The following is a 23,661-nucleotide window of genomic DNA, read 5'->3' on the forward strand; positions in this document are numbered from 1 at the left end:
ATGTGAACTGATTGTAAAATTACTTTATTAAACATAAAATTAACTTTTGTTGATAATGGAATATTTTACTAAAAATAACTATACATACTATTCCAAATGTTTTAAAGAATAAATCTATTTATTTATACCTCGTTTTCTAAAAGGTGAATTAATTAAACATATTAATTTTCCCGTGTTAAGTGCTACAAAAAAAAAATTGAAAAGCTACCATATATATGAAATATAAAACAGTTTTATTTTATGTTGATACAATGTATAAATAAGAATAGAAAATAATTAGTAATTAAAAATTATTATTATTTTTTTTATGTGAACAATTCTTTTTATTAATATTTTATTATTAAATAAAGTTTTTTTTGACAAGACGAGTTGAAGTGAAACTAGAGAAGATGTAGGAATAGATAGAGTTCTCACAGTTAACTGAACTATAACTGTTATAAGTTCAATTTTTAAAAATTGAAGCATAAAATAGTATATTTAACTGTTAGTAAGAGTAGATCAGTTATTTTTAATATAATATAGTACAGTTAAAAATAAAATAAAATAAATAAAGAAATTTATTCCGACCTGAAAGAAAGTAGATAGTGTTTTAACACACGCAAGCCTTTATTACTAGTCTCAATGATAACTTCTTTTTCACTCTACTCATATGGAAACCATTTATAATACAGATACCTCCACAAAAAATACAAAATCATTTCAAACTGTTGAATAAAAGCCATGACAACTTTGGTCATGCCTATGGTATTTATAGCTCATACCTCGTGTGGTTATGTTCATCCTTGATTCTGTCCAAATCATACATATATATATATATATATATATATATATATATATATAAGTTTCACCTAATTGTTCTTTCATTAAAGTGAAAACGGAATGGGGCTGTACGATCTCCCCACTTTTCCTATTTGGTGAGAAAACAATAAATGAAATACATCATTGGACGAAACAAATGATTGGTCTTCCTAGACCATAAATAATGAACAGATTCTGGTGCCCTAAACATCTTACTAATGCATGCTGGGATGCATTTGTAAGCAAGGAGAGGTGCCTAAACTATGACAGCCTATATCTGAGCAACAAGGAGTTCGTTCCACGTATCTGGAATACCAGGTAGGCACCAGTGCAAGCAGTCACTTGAATTAAGAGTTCCTCTAAAATTGTAGCGCGACATGTGAGCCTCATCCCTCAATTGCGAAAGGGCAGTTACGTCCAGTATTTTAATCTTTGTACCCTTTATAGCACCTTCAATAGTTGTATCAGTAGACCCTTCTTGCATGACCTCACTTCCATTGGTTAAAGGGATAGTGTTATCACAGCTTCCACCAGTGTTCCAATCCCCATTGAAAAAATGCCTAGGAGATATAGTCCTGAAGAAAGCTTTGAGCCGAGGATGAGAAACAAGCTGCAAATCAAGCCATCTGGCTATACTGTAGATTGTTAAGTTTTTGGCATTTGCAATTACTTCAATCTGCTTGTCTTCATTTGGCTTTCCATTAACATGCATTATCCACCTGTTCGCAGTAAGCTTCCCCCTGTTCCAGTGGTGTCCTGTATTAAGAACCAAAACATCAAAGCGATGGAGGAACCGACTCATGAAAGCTGGGGGTCGGTCTAAATGCATGGCAACGTTTGACAGCTTGTCTGAGATGTTAAGTGGCTGCAAATCACTTAAGCTAGCTGACCAATAATATAATATGGTGGTATTAGTCTTGGGAAATCTATAAGCCCAACCATCTGGACGAATAGCTCCACGTGCTTTTACCAAACCATACTCCCATCCCACATTTTGAACCTCTGGGCTCTCTTCCCCACCAGTGGCCATACACATTAGAGATTGAAATTGTTGCCGGCCCAATGAATCTCCTATAAAAGCAATTGTTTTGTCCTGCATCCTACATTCCACATTAGTATCAAATACCACTTACTAAATACTATTTAGGGTCCAATTGAAAAAAAGAAAGAAAAAAACTCCATAAACACTTGCAGAAAATAAATAAGAAAAAAAATTAAATGAGTTTTTGCATGAGTTAAATTAGCTTATGTACAAGTTAAGAATAAGAATTTAGAAAACTATATGACAGTTTTTACATACCTAATTTTAATTTATGGAGAAGGTCATTCATTTATTCTCCCCTATAGGTGTTTCAGGAGAAGTTTATCTAAACAGATCCCAAAATTGAGATCCACACACTTCCATAGTGTTTCAGGAGAAGCTCATTCATTTATACTTTTTAACCCAAAGAAAAACAGAGAAAGGTAAAGAAAAAAATTGGTAGAAATTATGATTTAACCAAACAGAGTACAGACCGAATAAAATAAAAATTAGAATGATGCAAGGTTATTTATGTTTGTCGTAAAATCAGAAAGCTTTTAAGCATATTTACATATAAGCAATTGAATAAACGTAGCAGGCAGATAATTTTGAAAGATGTGTTATGAAGAACTATATCTAAGAAGAAGAAAAGATTATACCTACTTTTTCAAGAACGCAGACCGGTTAAACTCTTGCATTTCACAATTTTCCGGTTGCCAGCGATATCCCTCATATGAGAAATCTGGTCGTTGTGTCATTCTACATGACCACATTGAGGATAACCATTGCTTACAGTTGAACCCAGAATACAGCGGCCTCCTGCTATCGGCAACCCACTTACCCTTGGCATAATTACAAACTGCAAAAGGAGAAATCCAATCAACAATAAACCCAGCCAGAGAACTTAGTTGAAGATACAAGGTTTAAGCATATTAAACCAGGAAAAAACAGAATTTTCAAACTATTTGCTAATTTTCTGGGGCAGTAGTTGGAGTAATTGTGGCAATGTCACCAGTTAGAAAGTCTACATTGTACTGGTAAATATGTAACTACAAAGAAGATGCTAATCTCTGGACTCAGAAACTATTACCCTCTTCTGATAAGATAATCATCTAACAACAAAGTAATAAACAAACTAAGAGTGCTCCTTTACGGGGAAAATGTTCTGACAACTCAAGTTTCAGATACTCTAAGATTAAATATCAATAATCAATTATGGGGAAAAAGTTTGAATAACATGAGGCACCTAAAGGGTATAATCTATTCATAGTCAAAAGATAATAAAATCTTGCATAAATTTTGATCAAATATAAAAGTGTAGATAAATACTAATTACACATAAAATCTCTAAAAATAGTGAAAGGTCTTTAAAATAATAGGAAAACTAAATTCTACGATAATATAATGTTCACAGAAATACTATAGTCTTTCAATATGCTTAATCCATTCTACATTAGGAGGAGACTCTCAATAAGAGTTTAGCCTTCGCTTTTTTAAGATCTCCAAATACTTCCCAGAACATATGAAGTTATCAACAAAGTTTAAGGTTACAATTCAACTTCTGGGGTGACGTTGCAAAAATTCATGGATATCATGATAGTGGAAGGTGGAAATAATACTTACTACAAAACTTGAGAAAGAGAGAGGAAAAAAATTGCTCCAGTCAAACAACTTAAGATTCCCAATGAAATAACCAACTACAAAGAGAATATCAAGTTCCAATTTTAAAATGCTTGAAATGAATCTGTGTTACATGGTTATCCAATTTGAATTCCGCATAAGCAACCAATTCAAAGAGAAAAAAATGTTTTAAGAAATTAGAAGCTTTTAGAGGAAACATTTTTATCCAGAAAGTTTGATAGCAGGGGAAGAATAATCTAGTGGGATACTTCTTGACTCTAGGGTAGATGAGGGATCCCATTAGTTTGTCTTATTAAAAACAACCCTTAAGTAGCAAAGCTGTTCACTTTGTTTAGTGTGTACAGCGTAGACCAGTACTCAGTAGCCAGAGAGCAGCCCAAGCAAATTTTCATAAGCAGTGATTTGAACGGTTCCCAAAAAACAAGTAATTGCAGAACAATGATGACAGTAGGTACGTATTCATAGAGTGGAAGAAAAAGTTAACTGTAATGAATTTAAGAATAGAACAAAAAGAATCTACCTTTACTTCTAGAAGAAGCTGTGACATTTTGATTGTATTGAGTTTTTGGAGATTCTGCAGGTGTGGTTGGGGTTATGGATTTTTCCCCACCCTTTTCCAGTGTTGGAGTTCCTGTACTTGTGGAAGAAGGAGTGAAATTTTGATTGTATTGAGATTTTGGAGAGTCTGCAGGTATAGAATCCACGGTTGCCACAACCTGAGTATCAAGTTGAATTTTTGTTCTATTTTCTGTGCTGGGAGTAGCGGATTTTTCCACATCCTTTTCCAGTGTTGCGGTTCCCACAGATTCAATAGGGGCTTGTGCTGAAGATGCATTCATAAAGAAAGTCCTCAGTGTACAGTTAATAACAGAAAATAGCAGAATTAAGTGATGGTAATTACAAAACACAAACAGAAAATGGTAACAAAACAAACAAGTAAGAATCAATTAATTATTAGTCAATGGAACAGTGATGAACAGATCCAACAAAAGGAAAATAAATTGAAAATGTCAAACTTATTAAGGAAATTGACAGACACACATGCAGTTAACGGTGCTTATTTTATACCATGGGAATTGTAAGGGACCAATACAGTGTGTCAGGAAGGACAGAGCAGAGATTGTATACTAGAAAAAATAAAAATAGCAGTGCTGTTAGGCTGGAAGTTGAACAGTTAGTCAATTAGGAGGGTAGGTTATAGAAAGAATAAATAACAGAAAGTGTACATAGGAAAAGGGTATTGGGAAATCATGGACTAAACTGAGCACATTACTCTGTTGTGAGGGCAAATCCTTGGAAGAGCATAGTCCCTAATTTTGTAATAACAGTGACAAACTATTCCTTCATGCTTACTTTCCTTCTATACATGTTAACATTCTGTTTTGTGTTTCTAAGTTTCTATCAGAAATTCTACAGGGCCAAAAGCAATAACTATTTTGAGCATGTTTGGATGAACTTCTTCTCCATTAGCTCTTTCAAAAGAGAAAAACAAGAAGAAAAAAAATTAAATTAGCTTATTTATGAGCTAAAATTTACAGAAGCCATATTAGAGAGTTTCTACAAGTCAGCTTATGCAAAAGTTAATTTTAGCTTATAAAGAAGTTAATTTCAATTTTTCCTCTTATTTTTCTTTTCTAGAAGGAACTCATGGAGAAGTTAGCCCAAACAGATCCAAAGAGATATCAACGTCCTTATCAATTAAGTCTAAGTTCAAGAATGTTATCAAGCTTCTATAAGTTATAATTCATCATATGAATGTCAAGATCCTTATTGATTAGTAAGTTAAAGAACCAGGACACATCAGATTCCAAAACTATTTAAATTATTATTTGTCAATATCTGAACACGCCAAAAAATAAGAGGTACAAGCATTCCTCCTTGTAAAATATTCCACTTCTAAATCTAATCTTGGAGCAGCTTCCATTTTAGATTTTGTTGAAATACGACATGAATTGTTTAAAACTCAATCTGTCAGTAGCAAGGATGAAGAGAACAGAGGTAGTTAATGTCATTATGCATTTCCATGCTAGAGTACAAACCTGAAGGTAAGTTGTACCATTCTTGAGCTGATCTTAAAGTCATAGCTATTATTGGATTTCTCTCCCATGTCCACATTAATGTAGTAAATAGAACAAGGGTAACCAGAGGCAGGAAAATAAACCTCCCTTTAAAGCTATAAATATGTCCTCCTTTCATTTGTGCTTAATCGATATAGCAAATACAGATCTTTGACTCAGACAGTACATTCAGAAAATATCTATCACACAATATCTCCAGTGACTCTAGTTGTTCCAGAGGCTTATCTGTGTAAGTATAAGAATTAAGGGATCAGAAAGACAAATAAAAATATTTGGAGCTAGCTAGACATCAGTATTGAAGCAGAGAAGTCTATGATTCAGCAAAAAATGAAGCAAAGAAGTCCACATGTCTGCTCATTTTATCTTTCTTTCCTCCCAAACAATTTTAAAAATTATCTCACTTTCTTTTCTTTTTCTTCCTTCCCTTTTTCTTCTTTCCCTTTTTCTTCTTTCCTAATGGAACTGTCTACTACTGGAAAGTATACATACTCTTTTATTTGTACTTCACAGTTGAGTATATGTATCCTCTCTTGCACAGTTCGAATAGAAAACGATGTAATAAAAACAATCAACACTCCGTACCTTTTTGTTTATCTCTCTCCTACTCGAACTTTTTGGTATTCAAAATGCCCCACTAGGAAGTTCAGTCTCATCCAACCCAAAAAAACGTTTTGGCACTCAGAATAGGCGAAGCAAACAACTTAAAATCACTTCCTTAGTACCGCATTTCATCTTCTACAAACACATTACTCACCTTCATAATGACACTCCACACAAACAAACACACACCTCTGTCACGGACACATACTCAACTGATAACATCTTCCAATTGAACTGGGCACAAGCTTTCCATTAAAACAGAATTGTATTATCACACCAAAAACACGGATTTATGTTCATGAAGAAAAAATCAGAGTGTGGATGTGTTACCAGAGGCCAGACATACATCAGGAAAAATCAAACAAAATCTCCGTTAACAATTCATTAAGATCTCGAAACATCCAAAACCAACATCCAATTGATGTAGCCTTTTCTGTCTGCTAATGATCCGACTCGACCTGTATATTTCCATGCACAATTGCAACATAGACCTTCAAATTCAAATGCCTACTCTTAATTTATAAGTGAAATTAAAGCTAGAAAAATGAAAAAAAAAAATGCAAATATTAATGTTAATAGTAACAAAAATTAGAAAAAGAAAAACAACGGAATAAGAACCTGTGGTAGCTGCAGGTGCAACTTGATCGGATTGTGTAGGGTTTTTCACAATTGCAGATCCACTGCCTTTGTAGATGGAAAAGACGAAGTTAACCCTGAGATTGATAAAGAAGACGAGGACGATGAAGAAGATGATAATGGTAATAGTGATTCTATTATTTTACTGGTTATGTCCCGTCCGTGACTCACTGCCAGGGATCCAAATTGAAGATACCTTGTTTTATGTCGAGATGAGGGATATCATAATTTATTTTTAAAATCAATTCAGCTTAATATACCACCCAGTTATTAAAAAAATGCTAACATATTTTTTGTAATAATACTTTTAAATTTTATAATTAGACACTTATAATGCCTAAATAACTAATCCGAGATATCTACTTGCCTTTTCTATGTTTCATTAAAACTCAAATTTCTTGTATTTTTTAAATAGGTATTTACCTTTTTTCATATATATGATATTAGCTTATTTTATTTTATAAAAAAATATAATTTTCTTATTCATCAGTTCTATATTTATATATTACCTTACGAATTTTTATATATATTTTATTTTAATATGATTTTTTTAAATAAAATAAATGTCATTTATTAAAACTATAAAACATTTAAATATTAATATAAAGATTTTAACACTTTTAAAATGTTGGTTAAAGATCCATCAATCAATTTAAATATTGATCATAATTCAGGTTTTTTAATTCATGTTATTGATACAGTAGAATTATCACCCCTGCATAATGTAACAATTAATCCAATTATCTGGGACAATATGTATAATTTATACTATCAAATTATAACTTTTTAAAATAATGTCAACGCTATATTTTGTATTAGTAAACAAAACCATTTTTACTGAAAAATAATAATAAAGGTTGACTAATACATTTATAGTTCCACGCAGTGATGATTGAATATCTCAAGCTATTGTAATTTATTTTTTTATTTTTTACAAATTTTTACTGTTTATTATTTTTTATGTTCATTTTTAAGTGTAAATAAATATTTTTTGAAAAATTAATAAATATAATAATTTTCTTTAGTTTTAATAAAAATTTGATTATATTCACTTAAGTTGCAACACAACAAATATATACTTACAATTCTCTTTTCATGAAGGTTTTCATTCTTCATTTATCAATTTTTTAAGATCCAAAATATACACTATTTAAATGAGTTAATGAGTTTGGTACCTCTATAAATATGTTCCTTCATTCTTACTAAAAATAATTCATTAAATTATGATTAAATGTAAACTAAAGTAATTCGTTATATGCTTACCAAAAGCCATTATTATTGTGAGAACCCAAAAGTCAACTTTAAAGTGGGCCTACGATTTCAGGTTACAAAGTCAACTTTAAAGTGAGGAAGTATTAATGGATGTGGAACATAAAAAGTGAGTCATGGGTGAAGGTAGAATCTCAAAGACCAAACGGAAATGAAATAGTTTTACTTTGGACTTCGTCGTTTATTTGCCACTCGATCAAGAGGTCAGGTTGTTATTGGAATAAAGTGGTCGGGTTGACAAGAGTGATTACGGTATGGTCATCGGTTTGAGAAGCCAGCGTCAGGATTGGTTCAACTCTACATCAAAAAAGTGGTTCAGTTGCTTGGAGTGTCGTCTAACAACATTTCAGGCAGAGATTCCAGGTTCGTCTCTCGGGTTTTGGCAATCATGCCAGAACGAGCGGGACAACCAATTGGAGTTTTAATCAGTTTAGTCATTACCAGACAAACGATCCAGTCTCTACTTAATCTTAAATCTAAAATATCTTATACTCCTTCTTTGACCTACTCGCCAATAAATTATACTCTCTTCCCTAAAATGTTAACGAACTTTTTCACCATTTTATTATTATTTACTAAGAAAAATTTTGTCTTTACTATTAACCCTCCGTTGTCCGGTATTAATATTATTGTTCGGTCTTCTCTTCAACTTTTTGGCTTCTTTGTTTAAACATTACCATTTGGTCATTAACTTCAGAATTTTCATTCAAACCCACAGTCTCCCATCACCATTCGGCCCCTTACTACAATGAAACTATTTGGTTGAGTAGCGAAAGGGTAGCATTATAGAGAGTCTACTTTAGTATTTTAAAGGAAAAATATATCAGTCTAGTTAAGGTTATTTAGGATTTGGGAACAAGTGACCTTACCTGGAAATTTGAAGAGGTCATGAGGAAATTACTTCCTCATCTACACTCTAGTGAATCTTAATTTTCGAGGACGAAAATTTTTGTTGTTGGGAGAATGTGAGAACCCAAATATATATATATATATATATATATATATATATATATATATATATATATATATATATATATATATATAAAACATAAATAGAACTTTAGAACAATTCCTAACTCAGTTTTTCAGAAAAACACTTTCTCTCTCTAAAGGCCAAAATCCTCTTCTTTGTGCTTTGTCTTCTCTCTTAAATCCTCCTTCACTAAATCATCTTCTCAACAATCAGGAAACGTGTAAGGATTCCTAGCGTTGAGAGCTCGAAATCCCACCGATCAATTTAGCATTTTCCTCTGGTAAGTGTTTTTCCCTTTTTCAATTCATTTTAGGGTTTTGATCATGCAATAAATCTGATTGCATGTAACTCATTGTGCATCCTTTCAATTTTAATTTCGATTAGGTTCTAAGAAATTGTCTTCCATCACCAAATGATGATTTTTAGGTATTTTTAAGTTTCTCTCGGTGCAAGGGGGCTAGTTGAATCATCCTGTAAGCTTGGCTGTGCGTGTAAAGGTAAGGGAAGCTTTGGTTTTCTTTCTTTTCTGTTTTGAGAATTTTGGTTGCAGGAATTTGGGACTTTTGTTTGGGATTGTGAAATTGGTAATTTTGCTTGTTGAACCAAATGTTCATGTATGTCAAACTGTGAAATTGTAAATTGATGCTTGTGAATTGGTATGAATCATGTGCGATACTATGAACTGAATGTGGATGTGTTGAATTGCTTGGTTTGGGCATGTTGGAAGTGGTTGAGGTGGAAAATTTTGTTATATTGTTAATTTGATCAAAAGCCAAGTGTTTAGGTAGAGTTCTAAGTTATTTGAGAGGAAGTGAGNTAGTGAAATTGAGGGTCANGGGTTCTGGGTAGGAATGGGCTNTTGGGGCAACCTTAGTAAGTGGAATAAGACTTGTTTGAGTGTTATGACAACAAAAATTATGAGGTAGAACTGGTTGTTAGCCTTTTAGTGTGTTTTGTATGATTTTTAGTTCATTTTCAAGGGTTTCATTAGTGAGATTCTGAATTAAGTGGTATGNAATAAATGTGATGGTATGGGGACTGTTGTTAAGTCCATTAAAACTTGTTCAAGCTGTTAGTTGCAGAAAATTTGGGTTAAAAAGTATAGAATTGGGTTTAATTGAGTTTTAGTGGTTTAAAGTAATTAAATTGGATTAAGGTAGCAAATATGAGTTAGGAGAGTGTTTTTCCATGTAGCTTGGTGCATAGGAGATCTTAAGAGTCAATAGAATGTAGGAGGAAAGTGTCCAAGTTAAGATTTAAAGTGTATCTATGAGAGGTTAGTTTCTGCTCTGCAAAATTTCACAACCCATCGAAAATCCACAATCTGCTTGTGGACTTCTCTGTTTCAATTATGCAATTCCTGATGTAAACCCACAGGTTGTGGTAAAAACCACAACTCACTTGTGAAACTCTATGTTTGCCTTCTGTTTTCTCAAGCTAAATCCACAGGGTGTGGAAACTTTCACAACCCAGTTGTGGAACACCCTGTTTGATTCCTTTCTTCTTTCTCTTTGTTTGGTTGATGATATATGGGTTTGATATGAGCTAATATAGCATGAATACACTTAGATGACTACAAAATTTTTATGTTTGATGAAACAATAGGGGATTATTAATTGATTAAATGTTGGAAAATATAGTTTGAAAGCATGTATGTACAGAGTATGATTATTGGACGTAATTCCATGATCTTCAAGGGAGGTTACATGGTGGTGCCCTGTAGTTTATTGTGATTGACCGTATGAATGGCCGGAGTTCCTGATGGGGTTTATCCTGACATTCTAATGACCATCCATGCTCAAGTAGAGAGTGATGAGTCATGTGGTGAGAATAGCAGGAGGGCCTAGGATAGGCGCTTCTTGGAAGGCCTATACCGCTTTAAAGGGCTTATACTTGTGTGTGGTCGGGTGAAACCCCTCGGCAGTGGCTTTGCAAAGCAGTAGGGCCACCACAAGTGCACAAACTCCTGGAACTCGACATTTCATACTAGTCCAGATGGTCAAATCACGTGGTCTATCATTGGTATCAATAAAATGCATTCAGTTACAGTTTGTGTTGTATTATTGTCATTACATGCTTGAAATACTTGATTGATAACATGTTTTTTATACCTAGCTCACCTTTGCAATTGTGTGTTTTGTATGTGTATGACTTTCCCCTTGCGATGATCATCCAAATCCTTGGATGTGAGCAGAAACTGATGATGATGTGCCTTTGGAGCAAGCGTTGGAGATTGAAGAAGACCAAACTCCGAGTTCTTAGGACTCCTACTAGTTCTTAGTTTTGACAACTCTTTATTTGGAAATGACTTCTAGCCTTATTTTATCATGACCTGTATTTTGAAAACACTCTTTAGACTTTCTTAAATCTTTAGTTGGTCATGTATTTTGGAGAATTATTAAACTTGTATCAAATTTTAAATTTCCAGCCAAATTTGGATGACTGTATGCATCTAATATTGATATTTCACTCTCTCAACGACTTTTACATACTATAATAGCTGAATCCTATTATATTGTATGTCTATATAATAATTGGGATGCCACAATTATGACCAAAAGGCATTAGAGCATGTTTCAAAACAAAATGATATAAACAACTAATTTTGTTTTTTAAGAGGTAATTATGCATATATGGTTGTTTAGTTAGAAAGTATGATGTATAACAATTTATTAACTCTTTCACAATTTATTAAAAAAAAGTATGAGCAATACTTTTTAATAATTAATAATATATTCTATTATTAATTTATTAAATTCATTTTTTTAAGTTAAATTCGTTCAAATTTGAATCAATTTCAGACCAATTTTGGAAATGTTAATTTAATTATGCATGGATGGAAAACGTCTACTCGTTCTGTCCAAAATAATATGTTTCATTTGTGAGTATATTTATAAAATTACCTGTGAATATTTATGAATATATGTGTGAATAGTTTTATATTTATTTTTAATTTGTAAACAAAAATATTTAAAATAAATCTTTAAAATATTTTTTTAATAATTTTTTTTACAACTTTAACAAGACGTGATAATTTATAATTGGTTTGATTCAAATATTTTTTGAAAAACAAATTCAAACATATAAATGAAACAATGATAAATAACCTATTATAAAAAAATGTTAAAATACTGTGATCGGATAAAAAGTCAACTTTTAAATACAATTTAAACTAACAAAACGTTAACAGTAATAAATTTAGTTTTTCCTTAAAAAAAACATAAATGAATTATGCTACAATATAAATTTTAAACAAATAGAAACAAAAACTTTAATTTCATATATAAAGTCAAACCTTAAATTTTTTTTTATGATTAATTTTTGTTTTACTAATAATTTTATTTCAATCACTTTAATTAGAAAAATACTCAAATAAAATTTATTAATAAATAATAAAATATTTGCATGTCATAATATCTATATCCACTCTAGTAACAAATAATTAAATATTCATGTAATATGTTTCACAATTTTTTTTCTCTTTTATTCACTGAATTCTTTTACCATATATTTTTTTTTTACCATTTTTGACATTGTGTTATTGCACTTCACTTTCCTCACGCGTCCTTTTCAGTCTTTTTCCCAACCTATCCATGACACGTCACATTATGCAATCCTGTAAAGTAAAAGAATAAAGAAAAAATATCCCACCGATTCAAAAGTCTTAAACAACTCAACTAGAGTGGGAGCCACGTTACAGATCTCAACGACCTTCCTTTGAGACGTGTCCAAACACTTCAGAAATAATATTTATTTTTAAAGTAATATTATTATAAGACATTTTTACATTCGAATAAAAGAATAAAATAGTTTTAAAAGTATAAAGTAATAGATTTAAAAAAAGGAAAATAAAAAATAAATAAAAATAATATAAAAATAAATATAAAAAATTTAAGCGTGTAAAATAATATTTTTCTTATTTTTAAAAATTGAAATCCCAGTTATCTCCGTCAAGAAAATAATGTAAATTGGATCTGCATATACATTACGAATGGCACGTTGAATATTTTTGTGCCTTAAGTTGTAGGCAACTCTTTTTAATAAACAGCGTTTTTACGTGGAGATTAGGGTTTTCTTAATATGACAATTTTCATTAATTAATATTGAAAAAAGAATATTACATTTTATTACCTATATTACTCATTATTACCTATATACCCTCGCGAATTTACTGCGACATGGGTCTTTGTTTGGCAAACCTCAACACGTTGAAATGTTGATCCCCACCGGTTTCACGCCATTCATGGGGACGTCACTTTCTAATACATACTAGTATTAATGTCTGCTCATACTTTTTCTTTTTATTTTTATTTATTTTCTCTCACACCAACGTCACATTCAGTAAGATTTCCATGTTTAATTACAACATAAATTCTTTGAGCTATTGATATTTTAAATTTTTTATTTTAAATATTAAAAAAATAATACAATTAACTCACGCCGCTGATTGAACGCATTCCTCCCGTAAAGACAAAACGCTGGTGTACCCCATCCTCTCGTTTCATTATATCTATCTCAAAACACTTCCTCGTTGCACTCCATCTCCGTGTTTTCCTTCTGCGTTCTTCTCTTTTTCACTTTCGCCATGCGCGACACGATGAGTTAACTTCCTCCTCTTGCTTCTCGTATTCGGAACAGCTATAGGTTCGTCTAATTAACCTTTCTTTCATTTCAAGCTATTCAGATCTGCCGGCTATTTCAACGGAATTGCGTTTTTCTCTATCTAATTTTCGCATTCGCGGTTTTGCTTATTTCGATTCGACGTTTTTCTTGTTGCTTCCTTTTATCTTAGCATGCATTTCCGTGACTGCGCTGCAGTTTTTTTTTTTTTTTCCTGGCAGAGTAGATCTGCGCTGGAATGTTGTTGATATAGAGTTGAACTTGTCTTTGTTTCTGTTTTCGGTTTGTTGAATGTCTTGAATCTTTGAAATGTGTCGGTTCCGTGATTACTGGAAATGGAATCTTCGTTGTTGAATATTTGTCATCCATTTTTTTCTGATTGTTTTATATGTTTCTAGCTCGTTCTTGTTTGTTGAATTTTGTTAGATCTGGTCGTTTTACTTTGTGAGACGATGTTCTCGGGTTAAGAGAGAGAAACATGCATCTCAATGTCTGTCTTTGTGTTTCCTCTCAAATTGTGCAAGGCTTCGACGGTCGTCAAACGGAATCAATTTAGTGGACCTTCTTATAACTTTCAAATTCAGTCGTCACCTTAAGTTTTTGCCAATTTTTGTTATTATTTCCAGATTTGTATTTATTTTTTTCATCTCACTGCATGGATATTGGCAATTGAGTGTATTTATTTATTTTTTTCATCTAACTGATGAATATTGGCAATTGAATGAATGTATTTGTCTTTTTCATCTAACTGCATGGATATTGGCAATTGAGTGTATTTATTTATTTTTTTCATCTAACTGATGAATATTGGCAATTGAATGAATGTATTTGTCTTTTTCATCTAACTGCATGGATATTGGCAATTGAGTGTTATCATTACTGATCCATGCCTAACAATTTGGATGATGTTAAATTGTTGTTTGGCTTATGTTGCAGGTCCAAACTATCTGTGAACAGTTGCTGCCTCTAACAACATGGCTCAAGCTAAATATACTAGAATAGATAATAATAACAATAAGCGATCGGCAACGAGTTACCTTTCGACAGTGACTATTGTCGTGTTTGTTGCTCTTTGCTTGTTTGGTATTTGGATGATGACGTCATCGTCTGTAGTGCCTGTGCAAAACGTAGATGTGTCTCAGGATAATAAGAATGAGGGGCAGGATCAGAGTGGGATGAAAGAACAGAGCGAGGTGCAAGAACAGAGCGAGGTGACAGAACAGGCAACTGACCCCTCTAATAAAAGTTCTCAACAGTTTGAAGAAAATCAGGGAGATCTGTCTGCTGATGCAACAAAAGGGGATAGTAGTGCGGCACCTTATAAAACCTTTGACGAACCAGAAAAAAGAGAAGATAAATCGGACGAACAGTCTGACGAGAACCCTTCTGTTGATACAAAAACAGAAAATCAAGATTCAAATGTTGGCGAGAGGAAATCAGATTCTGATGAGAGCGTGAAGAAATCGGATTCTGACGAAAGCGTGAAGAAATCAGATTCTGATGAGAGCGTGAAGAAATCAGATTCTGATGAGAACGATAAAAAATCAGAATCCGATGGGACTGAAAGTAAACCCGAATCAAATGAGAACAAGCAGTTCGATTCATATTCAGATGATAAGAAATCTGATGATGCAGGTGAAACACCAGATAGGACCGAAGAAAACGTGGAACAAACTGGTACCAAAGACTCTGACGAAAATTCCGATAAGAAAACTGATGACACTGCCAACAACCAGGGTTCAACTGATGCATTCCCTACTGTAGCTCAGTCAGATCTTCTGAATGAAAGTACCCCTCAAAATGGTTCTTTTTCGACTCAGGCATCAAAGTCAAATAATGAAAAGGAATCTCAAGAATCCTCCAAGCAGTCTACTGGGTACGATTGGAAACTGTGCAATGTCACTACAGGCCCTGACTTCATTCCATGCCTCGACAACTTGAAAGCAATCAGTAGTCTTCCAAGCACCAAACACTACGAGCACAGAGAAAGGCAATGCCCCCAAAAACCTCCTACCTGCCTTGTCGCTCTTCCTAATGGATACAAACGCCCAATTGAATGGCCCAAGAGCAGAGAGAAGGTAGACAATAATACAAATGCTTGTCAGTTACCATTCTTTGTTTAAAATTTTATTCTTTCACGAAATAATAAATTGTTTTCCTGCAGATATGGTATTCTAATGTTCCACACACTAAGCTTGCTGAATATAAGGGGCACCAGAATTGGGTGAAAGTAACTGGCGAATACCTTACTTTTCCAGGTGGTGGAACCCAATTCAAACACGGTGCACTTCATTACATTGACTTCATACAACAGGTAAAATAAATGTATACCCTATTCTTGTCAGGTTAACTGTTAGTTGCTTTTACTAGTGTTGAGTTTTTATATATAAATCTGTAGAAAAATTTGCTGCATGTTCCCATATGTTGTATGTGCTATACAACTTATTAGATTTTATACATATTAAATGTTTGTACTTTTTGTTTAAAACTTCGTAATGTAATTTCTTAACGTGTGCTCTAAAGGCACTCATTAGCGAAACCATAAAACAAAATCTTTCCTGCTGATCTAACATTGACATTTCTTAGGTGACTGGTACGATATTAATTTTGTCTGACGTTTGACATTAACATTAATATTGATATTCAAAGCAAAGAAAATATTCGATATTATATTAGCATTAAAATAAGTGATTGCAATTTGTTAAATGTCTAACCTTTCGGGGTTGGCGGAACCCTAATAGATTGGAACTGTAAACAAGATGATGTTACTCACTGTACTATGGGATTTGAGGTTCTACATTGAGCTTCTTTGACGACAAGAGAAAAAAAATGCAAATACAAATGTTAAATTTGTGTTTTGTATTATGCATATATGTGTGCTTGGAGACAACCAAAATGTAACAAATAGAAATATCAGCATAATTTTAACTTCTGCCAAAAGAATTCTTTGGCAATAAGAGAACATAGACATGGTAATGACTAAAAGAAATTATGCTTTATGTGGCTGTGATATGTTTTCTTTTTTGATATTGAGTTTTGTACTTAATATACGGAATATTGACTCTGCAGTCTGTGCCTGATATTGCTTGGGGCAAACGCACACGTGTGATTTTAGATGTTGGATGCGGTGTTGCCAGCTTTGGCGGCTTTCTCTTTGAAAGAGATGTACTTACAATGTCAATGGCACCAAAAGATGAACACGAAGCTCAGGTACAATTTGCACTTGAAAGAGGGATTCCTGCTATATCCGCTGTGATGGGCACAAAGAGGCTTCCTTTCCCTGGGAGAGTATTTGATGCAGTCCATTGTGCACGCTGTAGAGTTCCTTGGCATATAGAAGGTAGAAACGACCTAACTTTGACTTTGATTAGATAAATTTTTTGTTCATACAAGTTTGAAATTTTATGTAGCGTTGTGGTACTTTCCCGCGGCTTGGGCATTTAGGTATTAAGAGAACTTCTATATAGAGTGTACTCGATGTAAAATTCATATAAATTTAACTGGATTCTTTTCGGACTTACTCCTTGTATACGTGTAGGTGGGAAACTTCTTTTAGAGCTGAACAGAGTTTTGCGACCAGGTGGTTTCTTTGTATGGTCTGCTACTCCTATTTACCAGAAGCTTGCTGAAGATGTTGAAATATGGACAGGTAGATAATGATACAGTTGTCTGCCTCTGTAATCAGTTTAACGCTGCTGCATTAGTTCTGACTTTTTCGGAATTAATTTGCAGAGATGAAGAAACTAACAAAAGCAATATGCTGGGAGTTAGTGTCCGTCACCAAGGATAAACTTAATGGAGTTGGTATCGCTGTGTTCAAGAAGCCAGATTCTAATGAATGTTATGAAAAACGTTCTACTGCTCAGCCTCCTATGTGTCCAGACTCCGACGATCCTAATGCAGCATGGTATTTCTTTGTTAATTGACACATCAACAATTTTTTCTTTAAAAATAAAAAACAGAAAAAAGGAGTTTCATACTACGTTAATTGTTGATATTCATCTTTCACTATAATATAAATATTGTAGATATTTCTAGTCAAGGTTTAGTTACTCCTCTAGATTTTATATTTGCACAATTTTATGCTTTAGTCCCTACACCTAAAAACTATTCACTTTAGTTTGTAGGCATACATTTTTTATTTTTTCAGTCCCTTCACATTTTTCAATCTGTTTTAGTTTCTACACATATTTCAGTCTATTTTTAGTCCTTGGTGTCCAAATTTGTAGACTAAAACAGACTAAATTGTGTGTTAAAACTAAAATGAGTAGTTTTATGAGTAGAGACTAAAGTGTAAAAAAGGCAAAATTATAGGGACCCATGCGTAATTAAATATTTATACAATTTTCCCACAGGGAACATGTGTGAAAAACATAGTCACAAATCAAACGTTGTGCGGTTATTTTGTTACAATCGGATTCTGCTACAAATGAACAAATGCTTTATTTCTGTAGTTTCTACTTTTTCAATCTCCCCGCAGTATTTATTTTATAAGATAGAACACTGACAATCTCACACTACCTTTTTTAAACTTCCCCTGTGCATTAATTGGATCGTTATTATGCACCCAAAAAGGTGTAAGTATATATGGCTGCTGCCTAATCTCTCTGTCTGCAGGAACATTCCATTACAAGATTGCATGCACAAAATACCAGTGAATTCAACAGAACGTGGGTCACAATGGCCAGAAAGTTGGCCAGCAAGATTGACCAACTCACCTTACTGGCTGACAAGTTCTCATGTTGGAGTTTATGGAAAGCCCGCCCCTGAAGATTTTACTGTTGATTATGAACACTGGAAACGTATAGTGTCCAAGTCTTATCTTAATGGGATCGGAATTAAGTGGTCCAATGTTCGGAATGTCATGGATATGAGAGCAGTATATGGAGGGTGAGCGAAATTTGATTTCCCTTTTTTCTCTGAATTATGCCTGCTGTTATAGCCACTTTGACAACTTGTTTTGTGTTACAGGTTTGCTGCTGCCTTGAAGGATTTGAATATTTGGGTCATGAATGTGATTTCAGTGAATGCTCCGGACACGCTTCCCATTATCTATGAACGAGGTCTCTTTGGCATGTACCATGACTGGTGTGAATCATTTAGCACCTATCCGAGGTCCTATGATCTGCTTCATGCAGATCGACTATTTTCAAATATTAAGAAAAGGTGCTAACAACTATTTCCTTTCTAATTGGTCACCGGTAATATTTATTATATACTAATGTTATATGGCCATGCAGGTGTAATTTGAGAGCTGTAATGGCTGAGGTTGATAGGATTCTTAGGCCTGAGGGAAAGCTTATTGTGCGGGACACTACTGAAATCATTAACGAGATATCAGCTATGGTGAAGTCCATGCAGTGGGAGGTTCGCATGACTTACTCTAAAGATAAAGTTGGCTTTTTGTGTGTCCAGAAGTCTACGTGGCGGCCTTCGGAATTCGAAACACTCGAGTATGCTTTTGGCAAGTTATCAACATGATTGTTGGGTTTTCGCTGTCCAAAATTCTTTGTACCTTTACTTCCGCCATTATTTATGTATAATTATAGTTAGTCATTTATGTGCTCTTTTTTTTCCCTTGGTAACGAATTTTGATCCCTGTTACGATTTGTGTCCTTTGCTGTAACATGGTGCTATACATTCAAGAAAATTTTATCATATTCTTTCAAATGTAGAGCCTTCTGGTAATTAGTTGAGATTTTGGGGAGTTATAGGGAGATTTTCACCATAATTGGTGGTACGTATGTCATTCAATAATGGGACAGGCAGATTCAAATATCAAATACTGGAAGTAAAGGCTTAATATTACTTATGTCTTAAAATCTTTCCGTATAGAAAATAAAAGGAGCATTGTAATGGGAACCCATGATTCTGTTTTACAAAAAAGAAAGAGGGAAGGGGTCGTGTTGATGTACTCTGAACTAAATGATCGTGTTTCATATTTTAATCACCAACACTAGAAAGACTAGGGTTTCACAGGACTTTTTTTTCGATTTAGCATGATTGTACCAGTTTTTGGTTTGTGTCTACCGATAAACAGACACATTTGGTAGCTTTTTGTCCTTCTGCTAAGTGTGTACAAGCCATCGACAACCTAGCACATCAGTTTTATACATACTTCTTCATCATTCTTAGCTCTTTTCTTCTTATTTTTCCGGATTTCATTTTTGAAAACCTATCAATTTTTTAAAGCATAATTAAAATTAAAACGACAGTTTTATGCTTCAAACTACTTTTTCTATGTTTTTTTTTCTATGTTTGTTACGCATTTGTTTTCTTCGTAATTTTTTTTTATATTATCTCTTATATTTTATAACGACCATCCGTATATAGTCAATAATAAAAGAAATAAGAAAAATCTCGAAACAAAGAATATATAAAAAAATATCTAAAATCCAAAATTAAAATTCATTTATTTGTCAAATAAAGCCATCCAAAATTTTAATTATTTTATGTGATAAGAATGTAGAGTACTGTCAAGGTTTATGTCTTTGCTTATTTACGATAATGTGGTATTCGATGTGTGAGAACTAAAAATGCTACATAATAGTTATGTTGGTATATGCAAAATGCATTCCATTCCATGATATCCAATTACTATTATGTCAAAAGATAACTTAACATCTTAGCTAATTACTCTAAATGACTAGTCCCAATAAACCATATAATTCATGGTATAATATAAAATTTGGTGCAAAAAAATTAAGTTAAAATACAAATTATAATAGTATATAAATATATGTCTTCATGAGTTCATTCTTTGAAATATATTAGAAAGTATAGTCGGTGGAATATTTAGTCTCGAAATTGTAAAATTTTGTAAATGGAATTGTTTGACCATTTATAACAAAATTGGTACATATTGTTTAACCATTGATGATCATGAAATTGCTATTTATTTACATTCCATTTTAAGTGATTTCAAATTCTTTTCTAAATCACAACCTTTGTTGTAATTATTAAACAGATTTTGAAACTTATGTTTAAAGTTAAGAATACCCAAATAAGAAGGTACATAACTAGCTATATGTCAAAAGAATAATATATATGACATATATTTGGCATTATCTTTCTTGTTGGATTTCCGTACTTTCAAAGATCACTTTGAATAACCAACTACGAGAAAACCGTCGTTTCATCAAACAAAGCACAACCACCAAAGATGTCATTTCGCCAATTACACCAATAAATGTTGCACAAATTATGTTATACTCGTCATAAGTGGTGTAAAAACTACAACACTAAGCAATTATAATATTTTTGGATCTACCATCTCCCTAAAGCATATTAGTCAAGTGATTCTTAGTCTAGTTACACATTATAATAGAACAAATGATCTTCTGTTTTTACTTAGTAAGAATGAACATTTCTAACTTCAGTTATTTTCAGTTTTCTAATATATATTTATATAAAATTTTGCTGTCTTTCATTACTAAGTTTATCAAAATTTTCGACCATATAACTCCAAATATTTATAACTTTCAAACCAATAGTAATCATCATAATACCAAAACTAATCCTAGTTCTTTTTATATCTCCTTGTAACATATATGATATGTTCCTCATATATTGCAACAAATGTTTTCAACATAAAGTCATGGTTATGATCCTTCACCAATTTTGAATTGTACACAATCCTTTTTTACTCACCCATGATGCATCACGGTTTTACAATTTGTTCTTCAATACATCCTTCCATAAGTTTCTTCTTCTTTTGGTTTACAAGCCTTTGAAACAAAAATCTTTCAAAATCACCTTATCATATAACTCCCTCATTTTCCTTTACACTAAAACCCATTTTCTAAAGTATATATATGTTTGATATAAATCATAGACTTCATATCTATATTTATTCCATATTTATCCTATACAAAAACATTCATTTTTCAAAATTTACTTTATTGAAAGATAATATGCATACATACATACATATATATAAATATATATATATATATATATATATATATATAATTATCATAAATGATCTTATCAGTTATATATAATATAATGATCGTAAAGTTGATTATTTAGAACCAAAGATGAAAAGAATAATAGAAACATATAAAGAAAGAAAGAAAGAAAGAGAAATTTAAATGTCAATAATAGTATTGTAATCTAAGATCTAGAGCGAGTCCGGTGGATTTGATTGGTGAAAAAATCCACAGCACTAATTTTTTTGTTTTCGAATTTTCCTTGTCCTAACCCTTCTTGCATGCCTAGTTTTATGCCTCTCTTTCAGTTTATCTACACAGTAATATAATTAAGTATAATAAATATTAATCTTGTTCATTTCCTTTATCTCCAACATTGTCATGGAAGATGAGAGCCATAACACTTTGCCAAATGGTTTTAACTCTGCAAGCCCCGAAAGCCCTTGCTTAAAGACAACCAACAACACAACAACAAGCACCACCTCAACCACACAAAACAACAACAACAATAACCATAATAACAACAATAACCACAACAAAGAACAAGACCGGTTTCTCCCCATTGCCAACGTCGGAAGAATCATGAAAAAGGTTATTCCTTCCAATGGAAAAATCTCCAAAGACGCAAAGGAAACTGTCCAAGAGTGTGTCTCTGAGTTCATCAGCTTTGTCACCGGAGAAGCCTCAGACAAATGTCAGAGGGAGAAGAGAAAGACCATCAATGGTGATGATGTCATTTGGGCCATCACAACCTTAGGGTTTGAGGATTACGTTGAACCCTTGAAAATTTACCTTCAGAAATATAAAGAGATTGAAGGTGAAAAACTTAACATTCCAAAGCAACTTCGTTCTGAGCAACGGCTACAACAGCACCAACAAAATAACAGTAACAGTAGCCAAGACGATAATAACCAACAATTCAATGGTGCTTATGCCTCCACCAATCTCATTTCTCAGCCTCCATATGTCACCACTGATCAGAAGTTTCCGTTACCCTTTTCCCCAAACTCCATTCAGAATCACCAGATTGATTCTGTGGGTCACTGGTACGAATAAGATAGATAAAAACATCCATCAAGCTTTTATATATCTTTGCTTTCGCTTTTTCATTTTATAAACACTGCATGCGTAAATAAATAACCTTTGCAACTCCTTTTTTCATAATAAAGTGATCCAGCCATTGGGTTTGTTTTTCCGTTTCTTCTTCGCCAAAAGCACTTTTGCAGACACAATTTCATGTTTTTACAACAATTTAAGCACTTTTAGGGTTCAATAACATTGCTTTTGCATGTAATAACATGCACCTCAAGTGTATGTTTGTATAGCTGTAGCAATATAAACTCAGATTTCTTTTTTTTTCCTCCCATTCTTTTCTTTTCTCAGATTCGAACTTCGTGAAATTTCACTCAGTGTTTATTGTTTTCTTATATTTATTACACAAATAATATTGTGAAAAAGAAAAGGTTGTGTTTTATTTAGATGGAAATTTTACATGTTTTCTAGATTAAATTTGAATGGATATGTTTTAAAGTATTTTATTTTAAAAATATTTTGTTTACATAAGTAATTTAAAATTTATTAATTTTTTAAAATAAAGTTTCTTAATTACCAAATATAAAATATTATTAAATATTAAATCATTTTTAATAATTAAAAATATATAAATCAAAGTCATTTCAATAATATTTTTACCATTGATTTGAAGAAAAAGTACATGCAAAATTAAAATATAAAAGTTAAATTATTATTTAATTTTAAATAATTGAATTAATCTCATAAAGTTATAACATTTTAATTTATTTTCAATTTTTTTCTCAAATAGAATATTTAATTACAAAACATTTCAAATTCTTTATTAAATTTAAATACTTTCTTAACATTACTTTTTTTTTCTTCCTCTTTTTTGGTTTTAAAAACTTGTTAGAAGGCCGTATCTGAAAATTATTTTTAAAACAAGTATTTTAAAGTCAAAATAGTTGACAAATGTTCTCCGTTTTTGTTTTCTATTTTTATCTTGTTCAACTTCTACTTCACTTATTTTAAAATTTCTCTCTCAAACTTGCATCCCTTATTATCTAAGTAATTAATTGATCT

At 32.3% G+C, this 23,661-nt stretch overlaps 3 protein-coding genes across 10 annotated transcripts; 2 read left to right on the forward strand and 1 right to left on the reverse strand.

Moving 5' to 3' along the window:
• Positions 1 to 707: 707 nt before the first annotated feature.
• On the reverse strand, positions 708 to 6,965 carry LOC106780073 (protein trichome birefringence-like 14). 8 transcript variants are annotated; one of them, XM_022776853.1, is made up of 6 exons: positions 6,757 to 6,965; positions 6,485 to 6,596; positions 5,500 to 5,763; positions 3,981 to 4,283; positions 2,483 to 2,678; positions 708 to 1,898 (listed from the first exon to the last, which is right to left on the reverse strand). In XM_022776853.1, the coding sequence occupies exons 3-6, from the start codon at positions 5,654 to 5,656 to the stop codon at positions 1,070 to 1,072; spliced, it is 1,485 nt and encodes a 494-aa protein (XP_022632574.1). In that variant the 5' UTR covers positions 5,657 to 5,763; positions 6,485 to 6,596; positions 6,757 to 6,965; the 3' UTR covers positions 708 to 1,069. The 8 variants fall into 8 exon arrangements, with proteins under 8 accessions (XP_022632574.1, XP_014523802.1, XP_014523801.1 ...); XM_014668316.2 differs by having other exon boundaries at positions 6,485 to 6,629; XM_014668315.2 differs by having other exon boundaries at positions 6,469 to 6,629.
• A 6,530-nt stretch (positions 6,966 to 13,495) lies between these two features.
• Positions 13,496 to 19,332, forward strand: LOC106780068 (probable methyltransferase PMT26). Its single transcript, XM_014668303.2, has 9 exons — positions 13,496 to 13,660; positions 14,573 to 15,714; positions 15,801 to 15,950; positions 16,706 to 16,976; positions 17,175 to 17,285; positions 17,369 to 17,543; positions 18,254 to 18,526; positions 18,608 to 18,802; positions 18,877 to 19,332. The coding sequence occupies exons 2-9, from the start codon at positions 14,611 to 14,613 to the stop codon at positions 19,115 to 19,117; spliced, it is 2,520 nt and encodes an 839-aa protein (XP_014523789.1). The 5' UTR covers positions 13,496 to 13,660; positions 14,573 to 14,610; the 3' UTR covers positions 19,118 to 19,332.
• A 2,616-nt stretch (positions 19,333 to 21,948) lies between these two features.
• LOC106780071 (nuclear transcription factor Y subunit B-3) lies at positions 21,949 to 22,623 on the forward strand. Its single transcript, XM_014668308.1, has one exon. The coding sequence runs from the start codon at positions 21,949 to 21,951 to the stop codon at positions 22,621 to 22,623; it is 675 nt and encodes a 224-aa protein (XP_014523794.1).
• Positions 22,624 to 23,661: the final 1,038 nt, after the last annotated feature.

Source organism: Vigna radiata, unplaced genomic scaffold, assembly GCF_000741045.1.
Source record: "Vigna radiata var. radiata cultivar VC1973A unplaced genomic scaffold, Vradiata_ver6 scaffold_380, whole genome shotgun sequence".
NCBI lineage: Eukaryota > Viridiplantae > Streptophyta > Magnoliopsida > Fabales > Fabaceae > Vigna > Vigna radiata.

Coding starts and splice junctions, on each gene's coding strand:
- LOC106780071 (XM_014668308.1), top strand. CDS start 21,949: ATGGAAGATGAGAGCCATAACACTTTGCCAAATGGTTTTAACTCTGCA.
- LOC106780068 (XM_014668303.2), top strand. CDS start 14,611: ATGGCTCAAGCTAAATATACTAGAATAGATAATAATAACAATAAGCGA. Junction 17,544..18,253: donor GACGATCCTAATGCAGCATG/GTATTTCTTTGT, acceptor CTCTGTCTGCAG/GAACATTCCATTACAAGATT. Junction 18,527..18,607: donor ATGAGAGCAGTATATGGAGG/GTGAGCGAAATT, acceptor TTTGTGTTACAG/GTTTGCTGCTGCCTTGAAGG.
- LOC106780073 (XM_014668317.2), bottom strand. CDS start 5,656: ATGAAAGGAGGACATATTTATAGCTTTAAAGGGAGGTTTATTTTCCTG. Junction 4,284..5,499: donor ATGGTACAACTTACCTTCAG/GTTTGTACTCTA, acceptor ATGCATCTTCAG/CACAAGCCCCTATTGAATCT. Junction 2,679..3,980: donor AGCTTCTTCTAGAAGTAAAG/GTAGATTCTTTT, acceptor CTCCTTTTGCAG/TTTGTAATTATGCCAAGGGT.